The sequence below is a fragment of the Charadrius vociferus genome, unplaced genomic scaffold (assembly GCF_000708025.1).
Source record: "Charadrius vociferus isolate BGI_N301 unplaced genomic scaffold, ASM70802v2 scaffold39, whole genome shotgun sequence".
NCBI lineage: Eukaryota > Metazoa > Chordata > Aves > Charadriiformes > Charadriidae > Charadrius > Charadrius vociferus.
In genome coordinates this window covers 1,470,978-1,496,900 of record NW_009650188.1, presented here as the reverse complement: position 1 = coordinate 1,496,900, position 25,923 = coordinate 1,470,978, and the positions used below count along the sequence as shown (strand labels likewise).

General features: G+C 40.5%; 1 protein-coding gene across 1 annotated transcript in view; it reads right to left on the bottom strand.

Annotated features, from left to right (window-relative positions):
- ATF6 (activating transcription factor 6) overlaps positions 1-25,923 on the bottom strand; it is a 100,493-nt gene that overhangs the window by 65,807 nt on the left and 8,763 nt on the right. The window contains 7 exon segments of the mRNA XM_009892806.1: positions 616-730; positions 4,926-4,990; positions 6,177-6,279; positions 7,204-7,317; positions 9,197-9,334; positions 21,552-21,643; positions 22,065-22,250. Of these exon segments, the coding sequence (XP_009891108.1) occupies positions 616-730; positions 4,926-4,990; positions 6,177-6,279; positions 7,204-7,317; positions 9,197-9,334; positions 21,552-21,643; positions 22,065-22,250 (813 nt within the window).

Below are 25,923 nucleotides of genomic sequence, written 5' to 3'. Positions count from 1 at the left end.
AACTGTGCTGCAGATGTGAGGATGTGCCTGAAAAAGCTGCAGCACAAGCCTATACTGTATCCCAGCACAGACAGCAGAATTGCTCATCTGTCTCGACTTACAAGTCACAAAACAGAAAAAAAAAAGTGTAGTGCACAGAGTCCTGTACAGCTGTAATATGTGACACATAAAACCGCAAATGCAAGTTAGGCAAAGATAGAAGTAATATTATCTTAAGATAGCAGAAATAATTTGTGCACAGGGTACATTTATTCCTATAACCAGAAGCACAAAAGGTTTATATACCTATTAAATAAATATCCAGTTAACTACTTCAATTATTGGACTGCTACCACACGTAAGTGTTTAACCACAGGGTTCATGCAATTTTGCCCAGTCTTGCCCTGGCACTACAATGTTTTATGCAAAGCTCTCTTTCCATTCCTAATTGTGATGGGCATATTTTGCAAAGAACACGATCTGGACATATTATTGTAAAGGATGTACAGAAGCATCACTTACGAAGAAACAAATTTAGCTTCAACCCTGACTAGGTCATTTTTAGTAACGCTCAGTGTTAGAAACCACCTTATGGATACACATAAAAGACCAGTATTGAGTAACTACTACACTTACTCTGCGAAATGACACGACGTAGAATGTATCTTCCCTTCTGCGGATAGCTTCAAAAAAATCTTGATAGCTCCTTGGAGAGGCATAATATACTTGCAGCTCATTCCCTGAGTTCTTGCTGAAATAAAGAAGGGGAGAAGGTAATTATTTTAGACAAGAAAGTTAACTTCAGTGAGACAATCACTTTAAAGACCTGCTCTTCAAAAGAACAGCAACTCTTCATCCATTGAAAGAAGCATGAGGAACATGAAACATAGATGAAGACAGTGAAACTACCGGGTACTTTTTGAAAGTTCAGGGTGCTTTAAAGTTCTTGCTGAGGGAAACTTTTCCAGACTTGATTTTATTCACGCTTTTGAGGCTGGCAAAAATCTGCTTGCTAACTCAACAGAAAAAAAAAAAGAAGTTTCAAGTCAACCTAAAGCATCTGAAAAATTGTGATAACTTCTGAAAATAGCTTTTAGCAAATTTTAGAATGTCACTCTGAAATAAAAAAATCAAAACACCTAATATTTTTTTATTTTTTTTTTACTGCTAAGGATCCAAATCACTCAAATGGAAAGAAGTGCAAAGTTAAGTATAAACAGAGCTTTTCATTCACTGTCAAGTGACAACCCTACCTCCCCTCGGACCCACATTTTTTGGGGGAGGAGGGAAGGGTTGCATCTCTTCGGTCAACTTAAAGATTTGTTCTTGATTTTCAAATTAGACAGAGCAAAAATAAGATATTCACATAATTCTGGCTTATCTTTTTCACAATTCTCATCTTACATGTATCAGATACAAGGAAAAGACACTCTATTCTAAGCAAAAACATTGGCAAGTCATAAAATCGTGGTACTGATCCACTGTTTATCTTGGAAAGGTGAGAAATTCCTAGCACATATTGCTATCATGTATACTTCCCCAATCCCATTCAAAAATAACATATTTAATCGAATTGGAAAGCTGTATTTACACAAACCATTAGCTGGACCATCAACCAGTCATTTTAATTCTTTCCCACTTTAATAGCATACTGTCTGTTTGCAGTGTTTGTGGCAAAACCACTGATCAGGCTACCCCTCCCAAGCTGTCTTCTGCTGACCCAGATTTTAAACTATGGCGGCTAATTTAGATTATTTTGGTATGTTTCTAAAATATACATAACTGTGCACCCCAAACAAGGCACAAATCTATCATCAAGTGATTTTCTTGAGCAGCAGTAATCGTAGACCGTTATTATCTCCTCTTCTACTGCTAATATAGTCCTGTTGCAATCGAAGGAGTGCAGCTGCCAAGCCAGTTGCCCTTTAACAGGACTGGGGGTGTAAGTCCTGGGGGATCAAGAGCAGGCAGCTCTACCCTATATATCCTCTTTAGCAAAACTATGCAAGTGAGGAATCAGATCACAGCCTTCACATGCAGGAAACAAAGACTGGAGCTAATCTGAGCTCGATTACTCATTCATAATAACATGTAGGCCCACCAAACCACCCCTGAGATTCAGCATTGAAGTTTTACTGTGATAAAGGGCATCACACCCACGCATTGCTCAGTAAAACACATCCTGAAAACTGACACAGGTCCCACAGATCCGTTTGCTCGCCCACACTCCAGGAGATGCAGCTAGACCTAAAAACCAGCCCGTTATAACTCTAAATCCAGCCATGGGAGAAAATTGTTCCAAAGTACTTGGAAACCACCAGGCCTTTACAAAGCTGTCCTGGTCCATGGAAAAATTCTAACACTAGTCCCAAATTCCAAGTGATATCAGTAGATTACAGGTATTACACCGTACCTACCTTTTAGCATCTAAAGGTAACCACATTAGACTGCTCCATGAAAGGGAGGAAGGAACTTACGATCCAAAAGCAATTGCAAAGCTACCGGTTGTTTTCGTAATACCTTACCATGTTGCAAGAAAGCATCACATTAAATTGTGTATCCAAAACAGTGGTGTTGAGTCTGGCCATTTATTGCGAGATCAAAGAGTCTATTTTGTTTTAAAAGTTCAAAAGGCGCTCTGTTATACATCACCGAGCACTACGATGTTGCACATGTGCTTGTTTTAAGAAGGAATAAGGTTGTGGACACAGTACTTCATGCATCGTGAACCACAATTTTAATAGTGTAAAATTTAGAAACATGAAAATAACTGGAGAGGCCCAGTTTGATATCTGGAGCCCTAAACACACACTTGCAGAAACCCTCATCCAAATTACCTCTGAAGAAAGCTAAATGGACTATAGAGAGCTGAGAGGTTTTAATGATTTTCTTGAAATCACCTTAATTTTTGTCTTCCTCCTCTGCTTTGACTTCACTGCAATACTTTTCAATTCATCAATTTTCTTTTCAAATCCAGGACCAACATAACTATCCCTAGAGGTATTTAAGACGGGTTGATGTGGTGTTTACGGACATAGTTTAGTCGTGTTTTGGCAGTGTTAGGTTAATGGCTGGACTCGATGATCTTAAAGGTCCCTTCCAACCTAGATGATTCTATGATTCTATGACAATATTGCTATCATCAGTGCTACAAAGATAAATCTAGATCCTGCTAATGTCCTCCTGTTCACGAATTCAGGTCACCAACAAGGATGTACTAGAAGCTAAAGGTCACTCAATTTCCAGTCACAGCACTGGTACTAAAAATTAAACTCCTTGGCTGTGTACTCCACAGCATCAATGACAAAATGGCATAAACGCCATCTTTCTTGTCTGCCCCATCAACGAGGCACAAGTGCTGCAGAAAGGACCTGGGCTGCTGGCAGGCAAGCTGAATGAGAGCCAGCAGACCACCTGGAGGGCTACTGCATACTGGGCTGCATTACGGTCAGGGCCTGGAGCACAGGATGGACAAGGAGAAACAGGAGACAGAGGGAACTGGGCTTGTTCAGCCTGGAGAAGAGGAGGCTGGGGGGTGGGGTGTCTGAGTGCAATCCTCAGCTTCCTAATGGAGATTACAATGGAGATGGAGACAGTCTTTTTTAACAGAGACACAGTAAACTTGAAGTTAAACCTCCTCTGAGTAGGAGGTTGGACTAGAGATCTCCAGAGGTCCTTTACAACCTAAACTACTCTGTGATTCTATGATTCCTTGGAGCATCTAATAGCTGATGGCTCTGGGAGGAACTGGAAGTCTGTTCTATGTTCTTAGCAGTTCCAGGACAGTCATAGCATGCAGCTGCAGTGACTCACTGGTCCTGTTCATTTAAACATCATTCATCTGAAAAAAAAATAAACCTCACTCCCTTCTGAGCACAGCAGACTATTCCATGCAGAGCTGCATGATGTTGCAGACTGTTTCTAATAATCCAGATAATTTTTTTTAAGAGTAACACAAGCATGTATGTTAAACTGCCTTATGCCATTAGGTTTGTTCGTCCCGTCTTCAATTAAAACAGGTATCCTTCATTTGCATGTAGAACTAAAAACGCTTTTTCTTCTTGTCTTATAAGTCAAGACATATCAAAATTTGGCAGCCTGGTTTCCATAACATTTGCCTGCAGCTTGCTATTTTCTCCCAGGCTGATCCTGCTTTCAAAGCAGCAATGCAAACAGAAGGGCCACAGCTGTTACTTTCAACGGCAACATTCAGGTGTTCTTCTCAACAAGAAGTCCCCTTTATACTACATTTTACTCTTATACTCCTCTTTGGCAATTCAAAGCAGAGAACGTTTTAAACTGTCACAGAGAATTCAGGAGAGAGAAGTTCTGTTTCCTTAAGCTTTGCTCTCCAGTTCTTCCTGTCACCAGGAAAGAGGGACAGGATAGGTATGGCAGGGGGCATCCGGAAACTCTGGATTAGTGTATTCTAATAATCACCAGAGAAAATCAGGAGATGGAGACAAACAATGCAAATAGGATGTAATGATACTTTAACTTTGTCATAATAATTCAGTGCTAGCTATAATGGTTCTATAATTGAAGACAGAGAAACCTTTCTCTTACCAGACTCATGTCCCTCTGAAACCTTCTTATAAAATAATTATGTTCCCCCAGATAGTCTCAAGAGAGTTCCCTCTTTTTTTTCCCCAAAAAATTCAAATCTGTTTAGGAAGGGACTCTGCAGAGCAAAGTAAAGATCTTCTTAAGAATCCTTGGTAGAAAGACCCCAGAAGAGCAGAGCTGTGATACAGGGGTCCCTTTCAGTGTAGCTTAAGTCATTAGAAGCAGTTATTTGCTAAGAGACAGAAATTATGGCAATAAAAGTAGCTAGCACCTGGCTTAAGAATCCCAACAAAGTGGAAACTGGCATTTTTTTACTACCTGTTGGTGAAAAAATAGGTTATTAAGCAGAAAGCAATGACAAAGGAGTTGTTCTGCCTTACCTGAGGCTGGTGTCTGTGTAAGGCATGGCCATTAGCTGGGAATCTGCCTTCTCACTGAGGGAGCTCTGAAAAAGGGTGAAAATTAAAAGATGACACAAATTGAAAACAACAAGCATTTTCTTGGTTTAGCACTACATAGAATATGATGCGCATCTGCAGCAGAAAGCAAATATATAATGGGGTGCAGAGGTTAATCAGCGCCCTGCACAATAAATGTGCGTCTTTCCACTGGTGACACATGACTAACCCAAATGGCCAGCAATCAAGCTGGAACCACAAAAAAAGCAAGTGTTTTAACACAGCCAAATTTGAAGTCACAAATTCAGAGACAAAGAAGGGAGGCTGGCACCATACACAACAGTTGCACATATTGTGTCATCCAACCGCGAAATTTGCTATCGCTGATATCAGATTTGCAGAATTATTCTGAGGCCACAACCACTTTGTACCTCTGCCAAAATATACCATCCATAACACGCTTCTGGTGTTTGAAACACTAGAAGCACCCAAACTTGCCCTGCTTAAATGTTCTACCATTCTTCTTTAGACACCAGTGAGAAGAAACAGAAGTTTAATATTCAATACTTTTTCTGTAGAAAAGTGCAGTATTTCCCATATTGTTAAGTTCAATTCCTTTTAAAGCTGTTATTAGCTCTTAAACAAATGAAACACTTTGAAAATTCATGGTTTTAAATACATCCTTAATTACATGGCATCGGTATGCCATGTAGATGAAAGGGATTTAAAAAAATGGGAAATATGAGCACAAATCTCTTAATTCTGTAGTTTTAGCAAAAACATATCCCTCTAGCAAAAATCTGAAAAAATGAAATAGAAATATTTCAACAAAACCAATCAGCTCCTTTAACAGTGAGCCAGATAAATGTGTTGTAGGTTATATTTCTCCCCATTAACCAATTGCTTATCCTTATCCTTCCATAGCCTTATAGAGAAGCCATAAAAAGGTTAACTACTGATTTCATTTTAGAAAACTCTGAACATACTTTGATGACTGCTAAAAAAAAATTAAAAATGTCTAGCCTGAATCCAAGAGCAGTAATGGAAGGACTCTAACACAATAATCAACCAAACCCAGCAATTTAAAATGGGAAGTGTTGGGTACCCTAATTACAGGGACCATAGCTACTTTTTTCTATAATGACAAGCGTAGACAAGTAGAAGAGAGTATTTTGTTAAGTTGTCTGAAATTATCTTGTCGTGCTATTCACTCACAAGTATAAACCTGCCTACCTGCATAACCCGTGCTTTCTGCTGTTGGTTATTTGACAACCTTCTAGACCTTGTTCGTTCCACTTCATGTCTATGAACCCATCCTCGAAGTTCATGATTCAGCCTAGAAAAACCCACAGAATTAACAGATGTTTCAAAGAACAGTGGCAGATTTTTTTAATCTTAGAAAACAGTTTCACTAGCCGCTATAAAGACACTGCACACTGCTACTCTTTTACCTTGGTAACTTATCTTTAATGCCAGAGGAAGAAAATATAATTGCAAGATCAAATTTGAGGGAATTTGTAAGGGAATATCTGTAAAGTATTGGGATCGTGGATGTTTCAACATAAAGCAGATACAGCATTCTTTTGCCCAGTAAACAGTCATTCTGAAACTACTGGGAGGACTACTGAAATTTAAATCAAAAGTTGATCAGTTTGAGACAAAATATTGGTTAAGAAGGCTAAAATACAGCATATAAATCTGAGAGAAAGAATGGACAAAGCAGAATGGAGACAAGCTTAGTGACACACTCATATCTATGGAAAAAGTGGAGCTAGGGGTTTTCTAACAGTGAATAAAGCACATCTGCAACATCAGGTTCAGTCTGCTTGTATTGGAAGCTGAAGAGTAGGAAATCATCTTTTATGTATTTCAGATGGAACAGGCTTTTAGATGGACCTGATTACCATATTATGAACATTTCTACACACGAAGTGATTTCTCTTTTGAGTCATGAAAAACCTCCAGGCAATCAGAAAATTGTTATTTGGTTGTTGCCAAATGACCAGCGTGAAAACTGAGTGAAAATCATTACTAAAAATATCAAAAGAATACAAGGATCCAAGTCGATCTCCTGTCTCTATGGCAGTAGACACAGGACAATGCAGACACTTACAGAGGCACTGGTCACATACTGGATGAACACTATGAATGGATAATAACCTAATGCACAGCTGTCTGTCCAGTAGCACTCACCCAACACACAATTTATATCTAAACTCCTAATAAAAGTTTAAATGCTCAGAAAAGGTTGTTTGCTTACCTCAGCGACTCTGTCCGGTTGATTAGGGGCTGACAGGTTTTTTTTTAAATAATCAACAGGTGCGCTTCCGAGACTAACATCAGTGCTTTGTTATCAGATACAGAACGATCATACCTGGGGAAAAAAGAAAAAGACATCAAGAAATCCCTTTAAATAGTTTTTCATGAACTTTTGACCAAATCCAGAGTATAAGCACTGCTATCAGCAAACCCACAAAGGTTACAGCTGCTCCCACAGGACCTTTGAAACAGGTGAATAACAATTTCTACCAAACATCCAATAGTCTCAGTCAATTCTCCAAAGGGGTCCGATAGCTCTCAACACAGGGAAGACAGATGAGCATTAGCAGATGTTGGATCTCTTCCCAAAAAGGCTAGATATTGAAAGAAAACGTAGCCTGTAAAATATTCCTCATAATATGTAAACTATGAGATCTCTGCAGAGACAACTTTCTCTTTCATTCCAGAGCCATGCAAGATTTGCTACAGAAGTACTAAATTTATTAGCCACTAAAACCATGCAGATGTAAAGACCATGAGCTATACGACAATGGAGCAGCCATAGACTATATTACAGCTAAGTGGAGAAGATTTACATCTCCAACAGTCTCCAGAAGCTAGCTCGGCTTTGATAAAAAGTGAAAAGGAGCATGTATTTCTATACAAAAATCCACAGCATTCTTAGCAACAAAGCAAAGACTAATATTCCTTTCTTCTGGTTATCTGTACTTCCTGAGGGGTTAACTACTTATCACTGAATACCTATGATAAGTTCCTCTCTTGATAGGGTATCAATATAACAGCCTTAGTCCTCTTGGTTTGGACAGAGACTTGTAGCTCCTAAACCTCAGGTTCTTTCTGAAAAATCAGGTGTAAGATCTTCTGAATGCCTTATTCATGTTCCCCTCCCTTTCCCAGCTTTCTCTCCATCTTCATGTCTGCTTCTCATGTTTACTTCATCTAGAACTGATAAAGGAGCATATGCAGCAAAGAGCTCACAACTTGCCAAAAAACAGGGTGAAAGAGTGAGAGAAAAGGAGGAAGCACAGGCACTAGCATGTCCTCCTAAGAGAACCATTCTACTACTACGTCTCATAAGTCATGCTCCGAAACGTGCCACATAGGACACAGAGCCTTCACCATGGCTACAGCCTTAAAATGCTCTTGATTTATTGCGTTCTTTCTGCATGGCAAAATACATTAGGGCTTTCTGCACATCTGTGCCTGGCTTTGTTCAACCAGCCAAAACACTCTACTGGAAAGGGACAATCTGATAGGATAAATCTTGTAAGGGGAAAACATGAGCTGGATTAGCCAGACTTCAATCTGGAGACAATTACATGTTCACTTATGCACTGAATGCTAGAGATCTAGGCAGCTTGAAAGCAACTATATAATTAAATAATGGGTAAGCATAAGGATGATGGGTAATAATGGGTAAGCGTAAGACTGAGATTTCTAAAAAAGTACAGTGCTAAGTTCAGAGCGTGTTCTTAATTGTGAAATTCCCCAGTCTTCTCTTGAGCAACTAAGAAAACAAATACTCCAGCTTGAAAAGTAAGAAGAGATAGATAATATGACAAATACTGTAACTATGCAAGTTAAAATAAAGATCAGGGAAAAAAGTGGACAGATGAAGAAGTGAAGAGGTCATGAAAATCTCCGTGACATACACTTGTTTATATGCTCTCTTCCACCACACTGTGCCTAACACCATACAGCATAGTCACATGTACACTTCTGAAGCTCTATGTATTGGGTAATCTTGGAGATATAAGATCATATTCATTAGAAAAGCAACCTGGTAAACTTTGTTAAATAATAATAAAAAAAAAAGACAGATCAGCTTTCAAAACACTGTGTTTGTAAACTCAGTTGCTCTATAAGAGGAGCAATAACACTGGCCAAAAAGGTTAGCAAATGGAAGGGTAGTGAGGTCTAAGAAGCACCGTTGCCCTCCGTCACTTAAAATACGTTAAAGGTTTTCATCTCACCTGTTCTCAGGAATGATGTGCCCAGGCATTTTCTGAGCTGTGCTGGACTCCTGACTAGCTGAGAACTCCAGAAGATTTCTGGTCCGGTGGCTGGAACTTGCAGTAGAATCAACTCCATTGGGATTCTTTTCGAATACACTGCAAAACACAATAACCATAGCAAAATACATCACATATGTAAAGGGTCTGCAAGACACTTTACTGTAACGTGTTAAATACTCAGGTGGATAAGTTTCTGGCTGCTGTTATGTTACATGGATAAGGTTGACGCCATACCTAACATAAAAACATGATGTCTTATGTCATTGTATTACTGTCATTCAAAGCGTTAATAGAGAGAAAAGCAATTCTGTTCTCTTCTTCAGTATTAATTGTTCAAAGGATTTTGATGGTCTGGTTTTTGTATTCCTCTATAAGGCTCACCTGATGAAACTGAGATCAATCTGTTTGTAAGCTAGATCTGCAGGCATAAGAAAATTATCTATATTCAAAGTGTCCCTGAACTTTAACTTTTCATCAGCCTCAAAGTACAATTGACATAGTTTATATGAATACAATATGTAAGGAAAACAAAGCTACTAAATTCTGTGCAGCTGCAAGCCTGGAATATTACGCCAGACATCTAACAAAACTGTACACAAACTTATATATGTTCAAGTCTACTTGGATTTAGAAACATTGGCAGGGCTGACAACCCTATCTACATAGCGGCAGCAGGCCATGGTCCCAGATACTGTCGTCCTGGTCTGTGCTTGCAGTGACTGAAGGACCTTCCCCTGGGGGCTGCTCAGTCAGCCAGCCAGCCACGCAGCGTAGGAACCCCTGCGCTGCTCTCCACGCAAAGCAAGGTAGCAGCATTTCACATGCGAGCTGGAAAAACGACCAGATAACCCGCTATACGAGATCAACTACATCCTAGTTCAGAAAGGTGATTTACAAGTGAGAAATCTTGAAAGCACAAAAAGCAATACTTCGAGCTCTCCCCTCCAGAGACTAGCTTTACTCTTCTAAACATGGTTGCTTCCTGAAATATGCGTACTTACAAAATCAAGTCCTAACCTTAGCTGACAACACCAGAGTATCAGCAGCAGCAACACAGTGAAAACACAAAAGTACAAGACCCCAGCATGCCGGCGAGATCTTTGCCATGCATGTTGATCATTGCCTACAGAGTTCATTTAATCCACGCCCCACCTCTCCTGTGCAGCAGAGCAGAAACTCTGCAGGGGAAGATCTCATTTTGCTGTTTGTTACATGGCATCACTTTTACAAATGGTAATAACAGAGAAGAGCAAGAACTAGCAAGGAGGGCAGACTAAATACCGTACCACTAAGCAGAAGGCACACAGGCATAGTTGCTTAGCAATTCCCTCTCTTTTGCCAACACATTTGTCCTCCTGTTAGCAGTAACCCAGGTCTCCCCGTGAGTAATTGTGTCACGTTCTGCAGAACCGCCAGAGCCAGGGCAATCCCAGATCCAGGCTGACGTCGCTTGGACTGCCTCCTCTCCTTCAGGTTTCCAGGCAGCAGCACAGAATCAGGGCAGCAGAAATGCTACAGGCTCTGTTTTCACTAGTGACAGTGAGCAGAAAAGTACTTACAGACAGTTTCCTTACTGTATATGTACACTAGCATCCAAATGTCTCATTGCTTCTACTGCATAGCATGGAAAACTGGATGGTTTATTCACAGCCTCATAGATCAGGCAACACCAGGCTATCCAATTTTACAGAAACAGTCTCCACTATCTACTATATTTTATGAGATCATGTTTCTTCTCTTCCAATGAAAGCATGAGCACAGCTGGCAGCATATCAAGCCCAGAACCATAGCTCAAAACTAAGGCTGATGCTTAAAGGGATGCCACGTGTTCCTGCTGGAAGTCACTCATCTGCGAAATGTCTCGTCTCTACCTAATTTGGAGCCATGACAGCTAAAAGTATACGGAAGTTTATTCATGAAACCAAAAATATCCATCAGAAGATCTGAAAATTGTAACTGTCCTACAAACCATTTCACCACAGCCTGAAGTGTATCAGCCATTCAGTGTGTTGATGGACCTACGGGGTCTGGCATTTTATCCTATCCTACTTCTCCCTTTTACTGTTCAAAATGACACATTGCATCAGAGAAACTTTCTGTGTAATCACGTAGCGAAAGCTGACAAAAAACTAATCTGTAACAAATCTGCATTTTTCCATGATGGTTCTTCCTTCCTGTTTCCCTCATTCTGCATAGGCGATTCTTGTTATTTCAGGTTCCAGCTTGGCAAGGTGACAAGTTCGAGGTGAAGTGCCACATGCAACACGGTGCAACTCCATTTCACCCTGAACTCTGAACAAAAGTAGAGAAATCCAAACCAAGTCCATCGAGGATAAAGATAAGTGCCGTTCTGCAATCACAGCTAATCTTCAGTTTTTGTAATTTAGTTTTAGCTATACAACCACTCAAAACCACACACCCCTCATTTTATTGTATCAGCTTTAACAGAGAGGAAGTGTTTATTTTCACTCTTCTTATGCTTTAAACACCTTAATCTTTTCATCAAAATTAAAATTTCACTTCTGGCAGCAGCTAAGTATGGGATGTTTCAGCCTGAAAGAAGATATCTTCAGCAGCAAAAGACAAAGGAGGAGGCAAACAGAGTATGTTTTGCCATTGTTACAGGCATAAACCATGGCTCCCACTTTTGAGAACATGGGCACCAACTTATGGCACAACAATATGGTATTATTTATAGTATTTATTCCAATGCCCTTTCCTTTATCAGGATTATTATTTTCCACAAAATGCTTCTTTTGAAGCAGGGCTAGCAGCAATTTCTGCCTTAAGCTACATGGGCTATATTTGCATGCCTTTTCCCATTCATTTTTTTAGGACCTTGAAGATGATCAAAAGCTTCCTTCTCAAAGTCTCAAATACATCTAGAAAAAAAAATAATCCCCATACTTGCTCCTTTGGTTTGTGGCAATGACCCAAAACCAAAAGAACTTTCATTTCGGATGAGGAAAAACACTGCAACTTGAAATACTGCCCTGCTTCCACCTTCTAGTTACTTCGGGAGTTTTGTTACTCTTTCCCTCATCTGAATAGAAGACGTCGTTGTTTCTGTTGCACTATTTCTTCCCCTTCCTTTCTCCCACAAGAGGTCACTTGTGGAGTTTGTCTGTAAATAGGGCTCCATCTTCAGGTAATAGATAGGAGAGGACATTTAGGTAACGGTCTATATCCTGTGACTTCCCATTCTCAAAGACCTTTCCTTGCCAAGTTAGTGAGGGTGACACAGGATATCAGAAATACTCCTCCTTTGACATCTCATATTGGCACGGGGGAAAAAGCATGACTTAGGACCAAGGAATCCCTTTAGCAGCTGGGAAGAAGGACCGACCTTTCCTACAGAGCTACACCTGGAAATACCTGCCCACCTGAGGCATACTGAGCTTTACAAGGGCTAGGCGGAACAGCAACAATACAGGCTGGACCAGGAAGGGACCAAAGCAGATCCCAACACCGAGACACTGAAAAGGAAGTCAATAATGAGCATTTCAAAACATTAGGTAGAACAGGCTAGAAACAGTGAAAAAGAAAGGTGGATGATTCCATTCAGAGGGAAAAGAACTTCTGAAGAAACAGTATTTTCAGCTAAGATATCAATAGCTGCTTAAAAAAAAAGTTTTAACCCGTCAGATGGTAAAAGCATGGACAAATTTTTCATTCTCTTGGGCTACAAGATGAGAATTTGTAAAAGAGCACTTTGGTATATCTGCCCTGAGCAAGTCCTACTATTTGCAGGAATTGAGTTACTGCCCCACATTAAAAGTCAAGGAAGACTGAAGCTGAGAAATGGCTTTACTGGCAAAGATGACCAATTAGAAGTTGGAAGATGGAACCTTTTCTGTTTGGCCACACTTACACACCTCAGGTGCCTAACCAGCCTGTGTCTGGACATCTCAGACAGCGCGAGCATTAAAGGGCTTTCACACAGGCACAAACACCCTATCCAAGCTGGCTGAGCTATCAGCTTGTTTAAGATGCAAAACCAGACCCAAAGGAAAAAAGAACGAACCTCTAAATACTTCATGAAGTTGTTTGTTTCGAAGTGTAGATAAATTTGATTATAGGAGGGAAAGAAAAGCAGCACTCCTGTCATGGTTCTTCCAGGCATTCAGTGGCACCTGATATTTTAGCTGTATTTTTACTTCTTTGGTTTGAATGTCTGTTTGATAAATGTGAAAGCAAGTCTTGCCAGGAGCCCAAACTAAATTTCGTTTGTACTTCTGGCTGAACAAACCCTGTGCATTTCAAGTTTTGAATACTGACATTTAAGTTGTACAGTAATTTGTAGGCAAAAGCCAATAGTGATATCATAACAAAGAGTTTTCTGGGGACAGAACCACCTCTGAATATGAGCTGGGGTGTTTCCAACAGGCTAAAGTTGACATTGCAAGGAGACACCAACTGAGGACCTTGTCCTCTTCCTAACTGATTCCAGACAAGGCTGCTGCAGTGCCAAACACTCTCTGGAAAGTATTTCTCATTTCTTATTCCCGATGAGGGCACCATCTGCCGACAGCAAGGCACTACCTTCTTCTGCCAGGCTCCTCCAGAGCTGCCCTCTGCAAGTAAGAGGAGCCCAGCCTCTTTCCTCTGCTGGGGAGGATGAGGAAGACAACCCAAACTGGAGGGACAATCTCTGTGTTTTAATTGTGTTTTGCTTGCTTTATTTTTTTTTTCTTTTAATAAAGCTGTTAGAAAAGAAAGGACGAAAGCAAGTGAAAATGTAGTGACAGGATGAGGGGCAACAGCTTCAAACTGGAAGAAGGCAGACTTAAATTAGATAGTAGGAAGAAATTTTTCACTATGAGGGTGGTGAAACAGTGGAACAGGTTGCCCAGGGAAGCTGTGGATGCCCCATTCCTGGAGGTGTTCAAGGCCAGGCTGGATGGGGCTTTGAGCAACCTGGTCTAGTGGAAGATGTCCCTGCCCATGGCAGCAGGGTTGGAACCAGATGATCTTTAAGGTCTCTTTCAACCTAAACCATTCTGTGATTCTAAGCATCGACACCCAGAGCATTTATTATGCTTAGAAAACTATATACAGTTATTTGGAAGTGGGCTGACCTTTATCATCAAAGCTTGGGCAGGCCTGAGGCAAGCAGTCTCAAGCCCAATGTTCATTCAGGGCAAAAACATTCTGTATTTCACTCTCAGCCTGGCAGATGAACACAGGGAGAAAAGGGTAAGTTTGCATCTGGTATTCGGTGTAGGCTCAGCAACTGCACCAGCAGGACAAGGCAAGCGAGCACAGCCAGGCCAAGGCACAACCCTGCCAGATGAACATGTGGCTGTGATCAGTAAAGAAAGGAGGAAAGAATCACTTCCTGCTCCTGCAGCTGTAATTTGTAAGAAAATCAAGGGTATTCAATTTTATTCAAGCACCAACCCATCAAGAGAGGTCTGGAATCTGAGCCCAAATACAAATGACTCAACCTGTCCTTTTCCTTTTGATTTCTCTCCCTCTCTTCAAGGAGGAACTACAGCACAAGCCCAAAGGTGTGCTACAGAAGCAGTTTTCTAGCTTTGGGCCATCACCAATGCAAATGTACACTCAACTCAGCATTGAAATGTATTCTTTCAGTGTCGCAAACATTAAAGGAAGTTTCCCGTATTAGAAGTGTCAAGAGCCATAAACGTCTTCTGGAGTTACTGCTGGTTTTGCTAAAATACTCAGAGGGCTCCATATTCCCTTACCACCCAGAAGGAGCTGGCTAACACAGCACTGTTGGACACCTCTTATACTCATCTAATAGTTTTCATGTCACCAGTTCCTCTCTACCAGTGTGTAGGAAATTAATAGCCCTTTGACTGTCATCATTTGTATGTATGTTTGTTAGCATACTTCAGGTATACATCACATTTAAGTCTATTAACCTCCTGAAGATACATGGAACGCTATTGAGGCTTGCAAAAAGCAGAGAAGCAATGCTTTTCTATCCTTCACTGAGTGCAAAAAAGACCAGGATTGGATGAACTGAGAGTAAGAAATTCACCCTGTTGTACAGATCACGATTTGTGGTTCTCTGTTCTCAGAACATCTTTTAGAGATGCTTCAAGCAGTGAGCGCAAGTTTCGACAACACTACCCAACCTGCAGCTGAAGGAAATCGTGGGCCACAGGTACAATGTTTAATGCTCACAGTTCAGCACCACTCCCAGGTCAGGCTGAGCTGGAAGGTGGCAACGGCCAAGCAAGGAACCTGGCTGTGGAGTTGCTCCTCCATTGCACTGCAAGCCATCGGTGGTTTCAAGTAACCTGTCCAACTTCACACTGGAATGGAGTGTGGAATGAGCACACACACAATCAGGAAGAATTGTTAAGGCAACAGGGAAAAAAAATAAATACTGTGTTTCAGTTGCCAGTCATTGCCCTTCATTTTAGGCAGGTGTCAGACACGTGGCTTCAGTCTACTTAGCACATACTACTCAAGAGGAAATTCGGTGTTTTTTCAAACATGCCATGCCACTACTTGGTCTCACAATTGAGCTCGCCTGCTAGGGCAGCACAGTGGTGAGATCCAGACCATACTGAGACCTTGGCCCAGGACTGGCTGCTGTGGGTGGGATCTGCACCGACAAACCTGAGCACACAACATGCAGCTCAAACATCTCTGCAGCAACACAACACTTGCTGCATGTGATGTTATGGTAATGAAATTTGCTCCTTTGCCCACACAGCTAATGCTCCCTTTAACGGAGCTACAAAATTATTTCTCTACCTTTCTGACAACCCACCACCGAGGTATCCCTAGGCTTCTTCTTGCTATAAGACGTGTCTGTTTCTGTAATCAAGGAGTCCAGCATTAAGGCTCACACCATAGCAAACTTGCACAAGAACACTGCTGAATACACCAAACCTCAGAATAATCCTGCTGTCCCACACACCAACTCAAGATTGCTCAGCTTGAGTAAGGTCTCTAAACCATGCTGACACCAATATAGGTGTGATCAACAGATGGTGCTTTCAGCAGCCCCAATCATGTGTGCTCCAAAAGCTCAGCTGGCTACATCAGTACTGCCTAGCAGCCTGCAGACTAGGTGGGATGCTAATCTGGGTGCTGGTGAAAGACTTGGGTTTTTCTTACTTCATCCTTACAAGCAGCGGATTGTGGTAGCGTGCAGCTGAACAAACCTTGGGCGGTTTCCTTATTCTTGGTAAAAGACGATTAATCCTACCACTTCTGGTTTTTGGTGTTTGGTTTTTTTTTTTTCCTAATGTTTGTACTACTAATCTAAGAAATGAGACACACCCCTAAACCTTTCACGAGTCAAAAAAAATCACTGCTTCTTCATTTATTGCAGTCTACAACAATAACAGACAAATCAATTCTCAGCTACACAGGCTGGTGTCTTTATTTGCAGATTGCTCAGTAGATCTAAATTTTTCATAGATTACTCAGTTTCCAGGACAGTCCTGGAAAGTAGAGGAAAACCCATCAGAACACTCTAGAGGAGAGCTGCAATGAAGTCTCTACAAAAGGCCAGCAATTCTAGCACAGCTGCTGTAGGTCAACAGGACACAAGAGATTTTGAAGCAGCAGCTTTACTTAGCTCCATCAATCACCACCTCAGTCATCCTCCACCACAAATACAGCTTAAAGAATTTTTGGTTACATCATCAAGTCTTGTTTTCCAGTTTGAAAGGAGTTCCAGCCATACAGAGGTGGCCAACTTGCAAGAAAAAACAGTATTAATAAAAAAAAAAAAACCAAACAAAAATCACACCACCTTCTCAAACCCCCTGTTCCAATGTCGTCACAGATCTGCCTTTCTGATCTCCAACTTTGTATTTTTCCTTGTTTTCTGTCCACTAAATATCTGAAATGGCAGTTAGGACATTCTGGCTGGCTGACATCTTTACAAATGCTCTGTTGTTAGATGACGACCACCATGTAAGCTTGAGCAGACTGATTAGGGGAAAAACATAACTGGTTGAACATTTTTCATAGCCAAGAAAATAATGCCAGCGCCACTAGCAAGTACCTGGCTTATATGCTTTGCTGCTACTGCCCCAAGAAGCAGAGATGCAGAAAACTTACATTTTGCATCTTCTGTGATCATTCTCCCTTCTCTACTTTTTATATATTAGTTGGGTTAGTTTCCTGCAAATATTTTACTATCACATGTAAGACTTGCATAAAAAAAAAAACCCACAACACACACAAGACAATTTATATGCAAATGGGAATAGGGAAGAAAAATGAAAGAAAAATATTCCCAAAATAAATACATGGATTGTTTAGACTAGAACATGTGCTTGTTTTCCATTTGTTTCAGCACTGTCTGTGCTTGTTTAACACATTTTCAGATCTGGTTACTACCCAGACAAAGTCTAACACAGACATGGAAATTAAACAGGAAAAATAAAAGGCATCTAGGAACTGTAACAGTTTGAAAATTGTCAGATTTCACGTTGTAAGTGATAAAAAAAATGCACAGCTAATTACACGTTTCTTAATGCCAGAAGTCAGCAATATTTCAGGGTGCCATGCCATGACAACACAGCCGTGCTGACCGACACCAGCTCTCACAGAAGGCAAGCTCGAAGGCTGGAGATGCTGCCCTCCCACAGATACCTGCCTCCAGATGTCGTGCTTCCAGCCCCCAACTCTGCTGCATGCCAAGGTTTATGCACTCACTACCTTCTGTGCAAATAGTGTGGGATGCCAATTCCTGTTTTACACCTCATGGTATGTAAGACTGGGGCAAGGGGGTGACCCAAAACAAAACAAAACGTTCCCTTTTCCCTTCAAGTGTGGGATGCCAATTCCTGTTTTACAGCTCATGGTATGTAAGACTGAGGCAAGGGGGTGACCTCTGCAAGGCATTGAAACAAAACGTTCCCTTTTCCCTTCGTACACCTCACCAATCATTCTTAAATAATAATAAAAGGAAGTTTTATAGATGTTAAATCCAAATAATTCACAAAGATTAGAGAATAGTTCACTGACACACAGATGGGAAATTCCTGGGCGCCTTTCTTCTAGTATAAAGCAAATAGATAAAATAGAAATTTACACTAATAGAATTCCTGCTAAATTACTTCTGCTTTTAATAACTGAAAGTTTCAGTTTTCTATACAAAATATCAACAAACCCAAAAGAGTTTAGTAACACAGTATAATATAATGCAGAGTTACCATAAACTCTATACAAGCCACTTTCACCACTAGAAAGTATTAAATTCACATTTATATTCAATTCGACTTACATTCTTTTCTCAGAGATAACATGGTGCCATGTCCAAGACCGAAGGATGTTCTGAAAAGCTTCTTGGCAATTAAGCGGACTGGACTAGACTCTCCCTCCAATATTTTCAAACAGATTTCTTGGGTCAACAGGCCAGCTTCCCTACCAGACCTTCTGCCCCGCTCTCATATTCACAACTTCAATGTTACAGATTATCCATGCACATAGTATATTTGTCATAGCAGGAAGAAAAGTGAGAGCAGAATAATTTTATCTGCTAAACCTGTTTGCCAAGGGCTGCCACATCCTGGACTGCTTCCCATAATCTTAAAACAACAGGACAGCACAGCCTCAGAATCCTCCATGAAACATCACAAACATCTCACCACTTACATACACAGTCAAAAAGACATAAGACCAATAAAAAAACCCAAGGTGTGAACCAGTGTTAGTGCAACCCACATCCATTAATGCAGAAGAAAACACAGAACGAACTCCACAGCCAACCATCCAGACAGTTTGGGGTTTTTTTTTTTGTGGGATGCCAAGCGCCCAAACACTGCACCTCTACTGACCCTGCTACAGGTCACAGAGGGTTTGCAGGACTGCCTCTCCTTCAGCTTCACATCCCTGTCCCAAAACAACCCGACTGCTTCCCTGCCTTCTCTGATTTGACAGAAATAGCCACCTAAAGAGAAAACCTATATATCTGTCCTTTTGTTTTAACTCTAGCCTTCAAAAAATCCTATCACTTTCGATTAAGAATCTGAGACGCATCTTACAGTAAGGCCAGCTAAGGGAATTTCAAATCCTGCTACAGAATTCAGGGGGTGAATTTCCCACGATTCTGCTTTTTTTTCGACGTCTCTCTTTGCAATGGTTCATTGGTTTTAAATAATAAAATATTCGCTGCTAATATGCTGGAATAAAAACGTCCTGTGCCTGAACGCTAAACGTCCTGTGCCTGAATGCTGTCAAACCTCTGTACAGCTGTGCAAAGTGAAGTGATTTCCTACCTAGCAGAAATGGCAACACTGTCACAAAGCTTCAAATCATATTTCTCTCCAGTTGACCACTGCATAGAAACTACCTGCTCCACAGTTAGCTAACTTGGGGGAATAAAGCACTTCCGCTGAACTACAAGCTAGCATGGACGTTGTAACAAAATAATTACTTCTTTCTGTAAGAAGTTACAGAGGCTGAAAAACATCAGGTGTATTGGAAGCTTCTGTTGTCACGGTCTAAGCAGAAGAGCAATCATGACCATCACCTTCATGGAGGTACCATTCAGTGACACCGCTATAAAAGGAAGAAAATGCGTATGGGAGGGGTGAAACCTTAAGTAATGGTTTGTGTATCCCACATTCTGCGCCTTCCAAATGGTATTGCACAATCAACATTCACACCACCTTGATACAGTCTAGTATTTTAAAGGCAGAAAGATATGAGTAATTCCTTGCAAATTTCCAGTTACGTTTCTGTTCACTGCCTAAATCCTACACTGATGCAGACCACCTAGTTAAGGCACAGCAATTACACTGGCATGCTCAGCTACTATCCTGGCCAGGAACAGCCAGACTTCCAGGAATTTCTTCTTGCTTTATCTACTTTAGTAAACATCAAACAGGTCAAGAAATTAACCCTGTCACATTTCTATAGTTACCGATTGTTGCAGAGATACGAACACAAACTGAACTTTCAGACTACTTTGACAGCAGTTTCTTGCCATCAAGCTCAACACCTTACCCGTTCCTGGGAGCAGAGAAGCTGACATAGGAACTTTAGAGCACTGTGGTAAAAGACTTCCCACCCATCTTCCACATGTTTCCAAGCCTCTCAAAACTAACAAGAGCTTCATGCACTCCAACTCCTCACTCTAATGTGGAGGCAACTAAAATTTCTCTCAGCTTTATAAAGATTACTGGTTCTATGAATTCTTACCAAGTGTCTCTCCAGTGAGTGGTAATGTTTGCAAATGCAGATGGGATGTAGATACAGATCAATTGCTTAGTATCTGGAAGCTGATTTTTCTGCCTGATGGTCAAAAAACCAAATATAAACCCGAAATACACTAAGGAATGGTCTACCTTAAATCATCCATATCAGTGTGAAATTATCAGCTGTATTTCACTGCCCAAGATAAACAGTATTGCAGCAAGTGCAAATACTTCAAAAGTAATTTCAGCTTCAGCAAATTTTAAAACATTATTAAAAATACAAATACCAACATTGTAAAAGTTTATCATTGTCAGAAACAAAGTCTTCTTCCAGATTTATCCCAACCCATTCTTTCAATTTGACTGGGGTTTTGAGGATAAATGGAGACGTGGCTGACTGGGAACCTACTGAAATATACTCCCCTTTTGAAAAACTGAACAGCTTCATATAAAAAGGTCTTTATGTTCCACAGCCAGGTTAAATAGTTAGATAAGTGCAAGAAGTATCCCTTTTTAGTCTCCTCTCTTCCACATATTTCTTTCTAAAGTGTCTGGGAAGTAATGCAGCATTTCTTTCCTGCTCTCTGGTGCATATGTCACATTGATACAGTTTGAACAAGAGAGGCTTTTGATTATCACTTCAACTAATTAAGGAGAGGGAAGGACCTTTTCACCAGATCTAGAAGACAATATAAGGCTTACACTGTAATAAGGAAGATGGCTTCTAGTCAGAACTGCAAAGCACTGGAACAGACAGTGGGATTCCCTGCACTGAGTACTAGAAGCAGCTTAAACTCATAGGTATCGACATCAGCACAGGTATAAACAAGCAGATGAGCTCTCAAAGTCTGTGACTTTTTCCTAAAAGGATTCTAAACACAGCTCTTCAATCTCTTCAGATGTAACCGGAGCAAACTGCTGTACGCTGCACTGACTAACAAAATGCCAAGCCAAGAGAAATTAAAAGTACAAGATCTAGCTCTTGTTGCCAGAAGGATTCCAAAAGAGGAACCATTATAGAGATGAGTCTTCCCCTATGCAGGAGGGGAGTAAAGGACTGAAGTCATGTTTCAAGCTCAAGGCTTTAAAACACAACACTGCCTGTATTAAAGATTCAAACAAAAATTGCAGGACAGAAAACTTGCTGTGCAAAGAGGAATTCCCAGACAGCTTACCTCAATGGACCATAATTCAACATTATGAAAGCCAGTATCACCATCACACACAGGGTCCTTCTCTTTGGAGATGATACTTTGAGCTTCTGGTTCTAGACAGGAAAAGACAAGATGCGCAATAAAAAAGGGGCAGAGACATGCAAAGGTATGTCAGAAGCCAAATACACCAAATTACACTTGCTTTTTAGATTTATATTTGCCTAATTATGCATGAATACAAAGCAGGATTACTTAAAAATAAAACTCTTTTGTTTGTACATTATATTCAGCTTCTATCCAATCTATCTTCTCAGTGAAATCTTCAGAAGCACCACAAAATAAAGAATTAAAAGTCAACTAGATAATGCGAGAGCTGTCCTGACCTACAGTTGGCTGAAGTCCTGCTTGGAGTGGGAGGCTGGGCCAGAAACCCCCAAAGGGTCTTCCAGTCAACATTTCCATGATTCTGTTCAAGTGCCTTCCACCTGAGCAACTGTCTTTTTATATAAAGTCAGATCTTCCCCACAATCTTACCTCTAACACTACTTCATCCAGCTGCCTCTTCAGTGTACTGTTTTCTTTCTTCAGTTTCTCATTCTCCAACAAGGCTGCCTCCAGCCTCGCCTCCAGTCCCAACATATATTCCTTCTTTTTCTTCCGTGACTGAAAGGCTGACTCCCGGTTTTTGATCATGCGCTGCTGCCTTCTCAAGACATTGACCTGGACAGACAATACAAAGGCCTGCTAATGATCTGCAAGTTAGAAGTGCCTTTACTTCACGCATAATTTCTGCTCCTCTGTTTTGTCAAAAGTCTGCATAGATAGCTTCCTGCACTCTGCTTCGAAAGAGCTGAAACGTTCAGTACAGAGGCAACTGGGAATCCAAAAGTTGTAGCTCACAGGTAATGAAAAAACAGGTCCTGCGCTGTCTCTGTTTTCTCCTGAATTCTCAACCTTCTATGTGTAGGGGACACAAAATGTATACTTGAGCAGCAGTTTGATTTGATCAGTCAAATCACAGAGACAGAAAATACATATCTACAGGTCTGCAAGGTAGCAGGGATGTCTTTCACCTTCACTTCACCATACCCCATTTTATAGGCTACAATCAGTCACCTGTTTTCTTAGCTGGAAAGCCCTACATTTTTTTAGTCTACCGTGCATGGAAACCTTTTCCACACTAATTACACCTGTTTCTACACCTTTTCCAGCTCTATTACATAGTTTTTGAGATTTTGAATACTGTTGCTGACCTCATATTGCACATTCTATGTGTATCAAGCACTTACATGGCAGTTTAAATACAGTCGCTGGGTGCATCTATACTAGCATTTTAATTCAGATCAGGACTGTGGCTTTGATGCACATTTCCTGATTGTCCCACTTAATATGCTTTGGTTCAGAACACAGAACAGTCTCTGCTAGAGCACACAAACTGGATTCCTTCTGGATGAAGCTAAACCAGCAAATATACTCCAGGAGGGCACGTAATTCACTCCAACCACTAGCAGGCATTCAGTCTGGAAGCCCATAACCAGGACAGTTCAAAGTAACCCCTCCCCATCCTCCAACAGTCTTAATGACACTGATTTTTTTTCCCCAAGCAGGAACAGGCTATCATCTCTTACCACTTACTCATTCTGTGGTTTGCACTGAGTGGGAAGACCTACAATGAAAGCATCTTGCTGCTGACAAGGGTAACGATGATCGATACTGCAGAGCTATACAAAACGACTTCAAATCCTAAGTTTAAACACTACTCTGTTGATTTCCTTTCCCTCACAGATTAGCAACAGCAACTCTGTTTTTATTAAAAACAGAAGACTTCCATCACACTATTAAGCTACAACAGGATGTGCCTTAGTGACATTAATGTTGAAAGAGAACCGAATGCTGCATCTTACACAGACCTAAATGTCCTTCAGTAGCTACCAACACATGCACTGGAGTAACCTGTATCTATTCGAGCATGGATGTTAAAGAAAAAAAGATGAGAACTATTCTAGAAATATCAGTCTAGGAAAAAATAAACAAGTCACAGAACAGTAAAATTAATGAACTCAAACAGTGTGCTCCGGTTAAGGCCTGGCTGCTTGAAGAACCTTAACCATAGCTTTCTTGCCCTCTCCCTGTATATATCCACACACAGACAATATGTTGCTCTACAGCTTTGGTGTCTGCAAGAAAAATTGGCTACAGGCTGTTTGAAGAAGTCATTCCTCTTCATGATACTGCAGTCTGGTGACAAAGACTAAAAAAAACACGTTACAGTGCATTAACGTTTTGGACTGTCTCCACGTTGATCTAATTGCTTTCTGTAAAGATCATTTATTATACGTCTAGTCTGCTGCCACCAACAAAAGTCTGTGAAAGTGAAGCTGTTTGTACTTACTCCAGTTTCTCTCTTTAGCAGAGAGTGGAGAAGGAAAAGATTTTAACATATTTTCATTAACACTAAGCTTTGTCTTGAATTTTTTAAGTGCTACAATACTTAACATAAGAAAACTTCTGCAGACATATAAAAATTTTGGAAAAAAAAAGATTCAGGCTAGCCAAGGACTGCAGTGTATAGAATATACCAATTTGGGGCCAGGATCACTTCAACTGTCCAGAGATGAAATAATAAGGAATGAGTTCATGCAGCAGCTTTGGCTTGAGTTGTGTCATATTCCAAACAAGTAGTTACATTCCTCTTTTTAAAAAGAGGTTTTGCATCATGAAATCAAACAGAGAAGATCAAGTTGTTTACATCCATTCATGTTTGCAGACCTGCTCAGGATTATTCACTACTGGATAGCTTTTGACTAAGTGTCTGGAACCTCTTGCAAATCTACCTGCTTCCCTGGAGAAAATACGGAGTTTTCTGCACCAGTGCAGTGCTTGTACCCTAAAAGTACATCCTAACGTACACCTATAGCTGTTTCAGACACTACCAGCTACGTTTCAGATGGTATTTATCTAGACTGCCCTCCTTTACTCAGTGTTCTCCAAATGTTGTCATGAACATCAGCTCTCCCCAGTCTGATTCAAGGTACTCCATGCAATAACTACATTTCAGTCTATGCCGCACCAGTTTCACTTCCACTCATTTTTTAAGCTTGCTTAAATGAAACCAAACTATTTGTGTCTTTGAGTTATTTTAATTGACAATCCCTAAAAAAAGTTTAAGGTCCTTGGCGAAGCCTCTAGCACTTGCCTGGCTTTTCCTGGGGAATAAGCTACAACCGCACGCTTGATCCTATGTAAATATGATGCAGGAAACTGGAAGAGTTGTGTGTGTGAAACTGTGCAAAAATGCTTGAACCTGGAAGCAGTAAAGCACTAAGCATTACACAGCTGGCTTTGCATCAAGATAAACATGCCCCTTACTTGAGCATTTTGATAACTCGAAGAGAGTTATAATGTCAGACTGCTTGAGCAATGTTGCTTTGTACAAGTGCTGAACAAAGATTAAATGTAGAAAACACCTCTGCTAACTTCTTTTGAAGCCTCCCTCTTTGTAGGTTGTATAGTATTAATTTACCACTCAAGACAGTGACTTCTAGTTCTGAGGAAGCACAGATCATAGAGAGAAAACATTAGCATTAAAGTCAAACATTAATCAGCGATGTAGCTTTTGCCTCTTAGCTTTAAAAACTACACCACCACTAACACACACACACACAAAAGATGTTGTAAATATGGAGATGCAAAATATTCATTGCAAAACCTTGCTTCAAACAGTACTAACTAGATGCAGGTTTTCCTCTATCTTCAGAGTCTTTACAGAGTCATGCACTTTGCAAATAAACACTGCTACCTCAATTTAGCCTTCCAAAGAAAACTCAGTTCTGAGCAAAATTTAACCTCCATTCCAACGTAAGCTGTATTTCTAGTACAAGGGGTAAGAATGTCTCTCACACTCCAGTTTTTGGTACACACACTGGGAAAGTTAACAAAGAGCTGAAAATACAAACTTTGAACTTTACATTGGCTGGCTTCTTACCTCAGCTTACGAAAGCTGCTGCCTTTGAAGATGCATCTCAAACGCAGGAATACAAAACCTATGCAAGTGTTTTCTCTGTTCTTACGAAAGTTCTGGGTTTTCTTGCCTCTAACTCAACAGAACACAACTTGACTACAGCACATAAAGCAGGATTCTTTAATATAAATCCACACTTATGTTGAAGTAATTTTGCGTAATTTAATTTTTTCTAAATTTTCAATTTTTGTTTTTAATCAACAGAATCCTCTCTTGCTACAGAGTGGAAACATGAGAGAAAGGCCCTATAAGGACACAACTAAACTGCATTCCCTCACACACCTACCGCTTATGTCCTCATACCATTTATCTTCAACAGGAAAGGCAATCTGCTTTTTTAGTTAAGAGCCTCTTTCCTTCAACCGGAAGAGC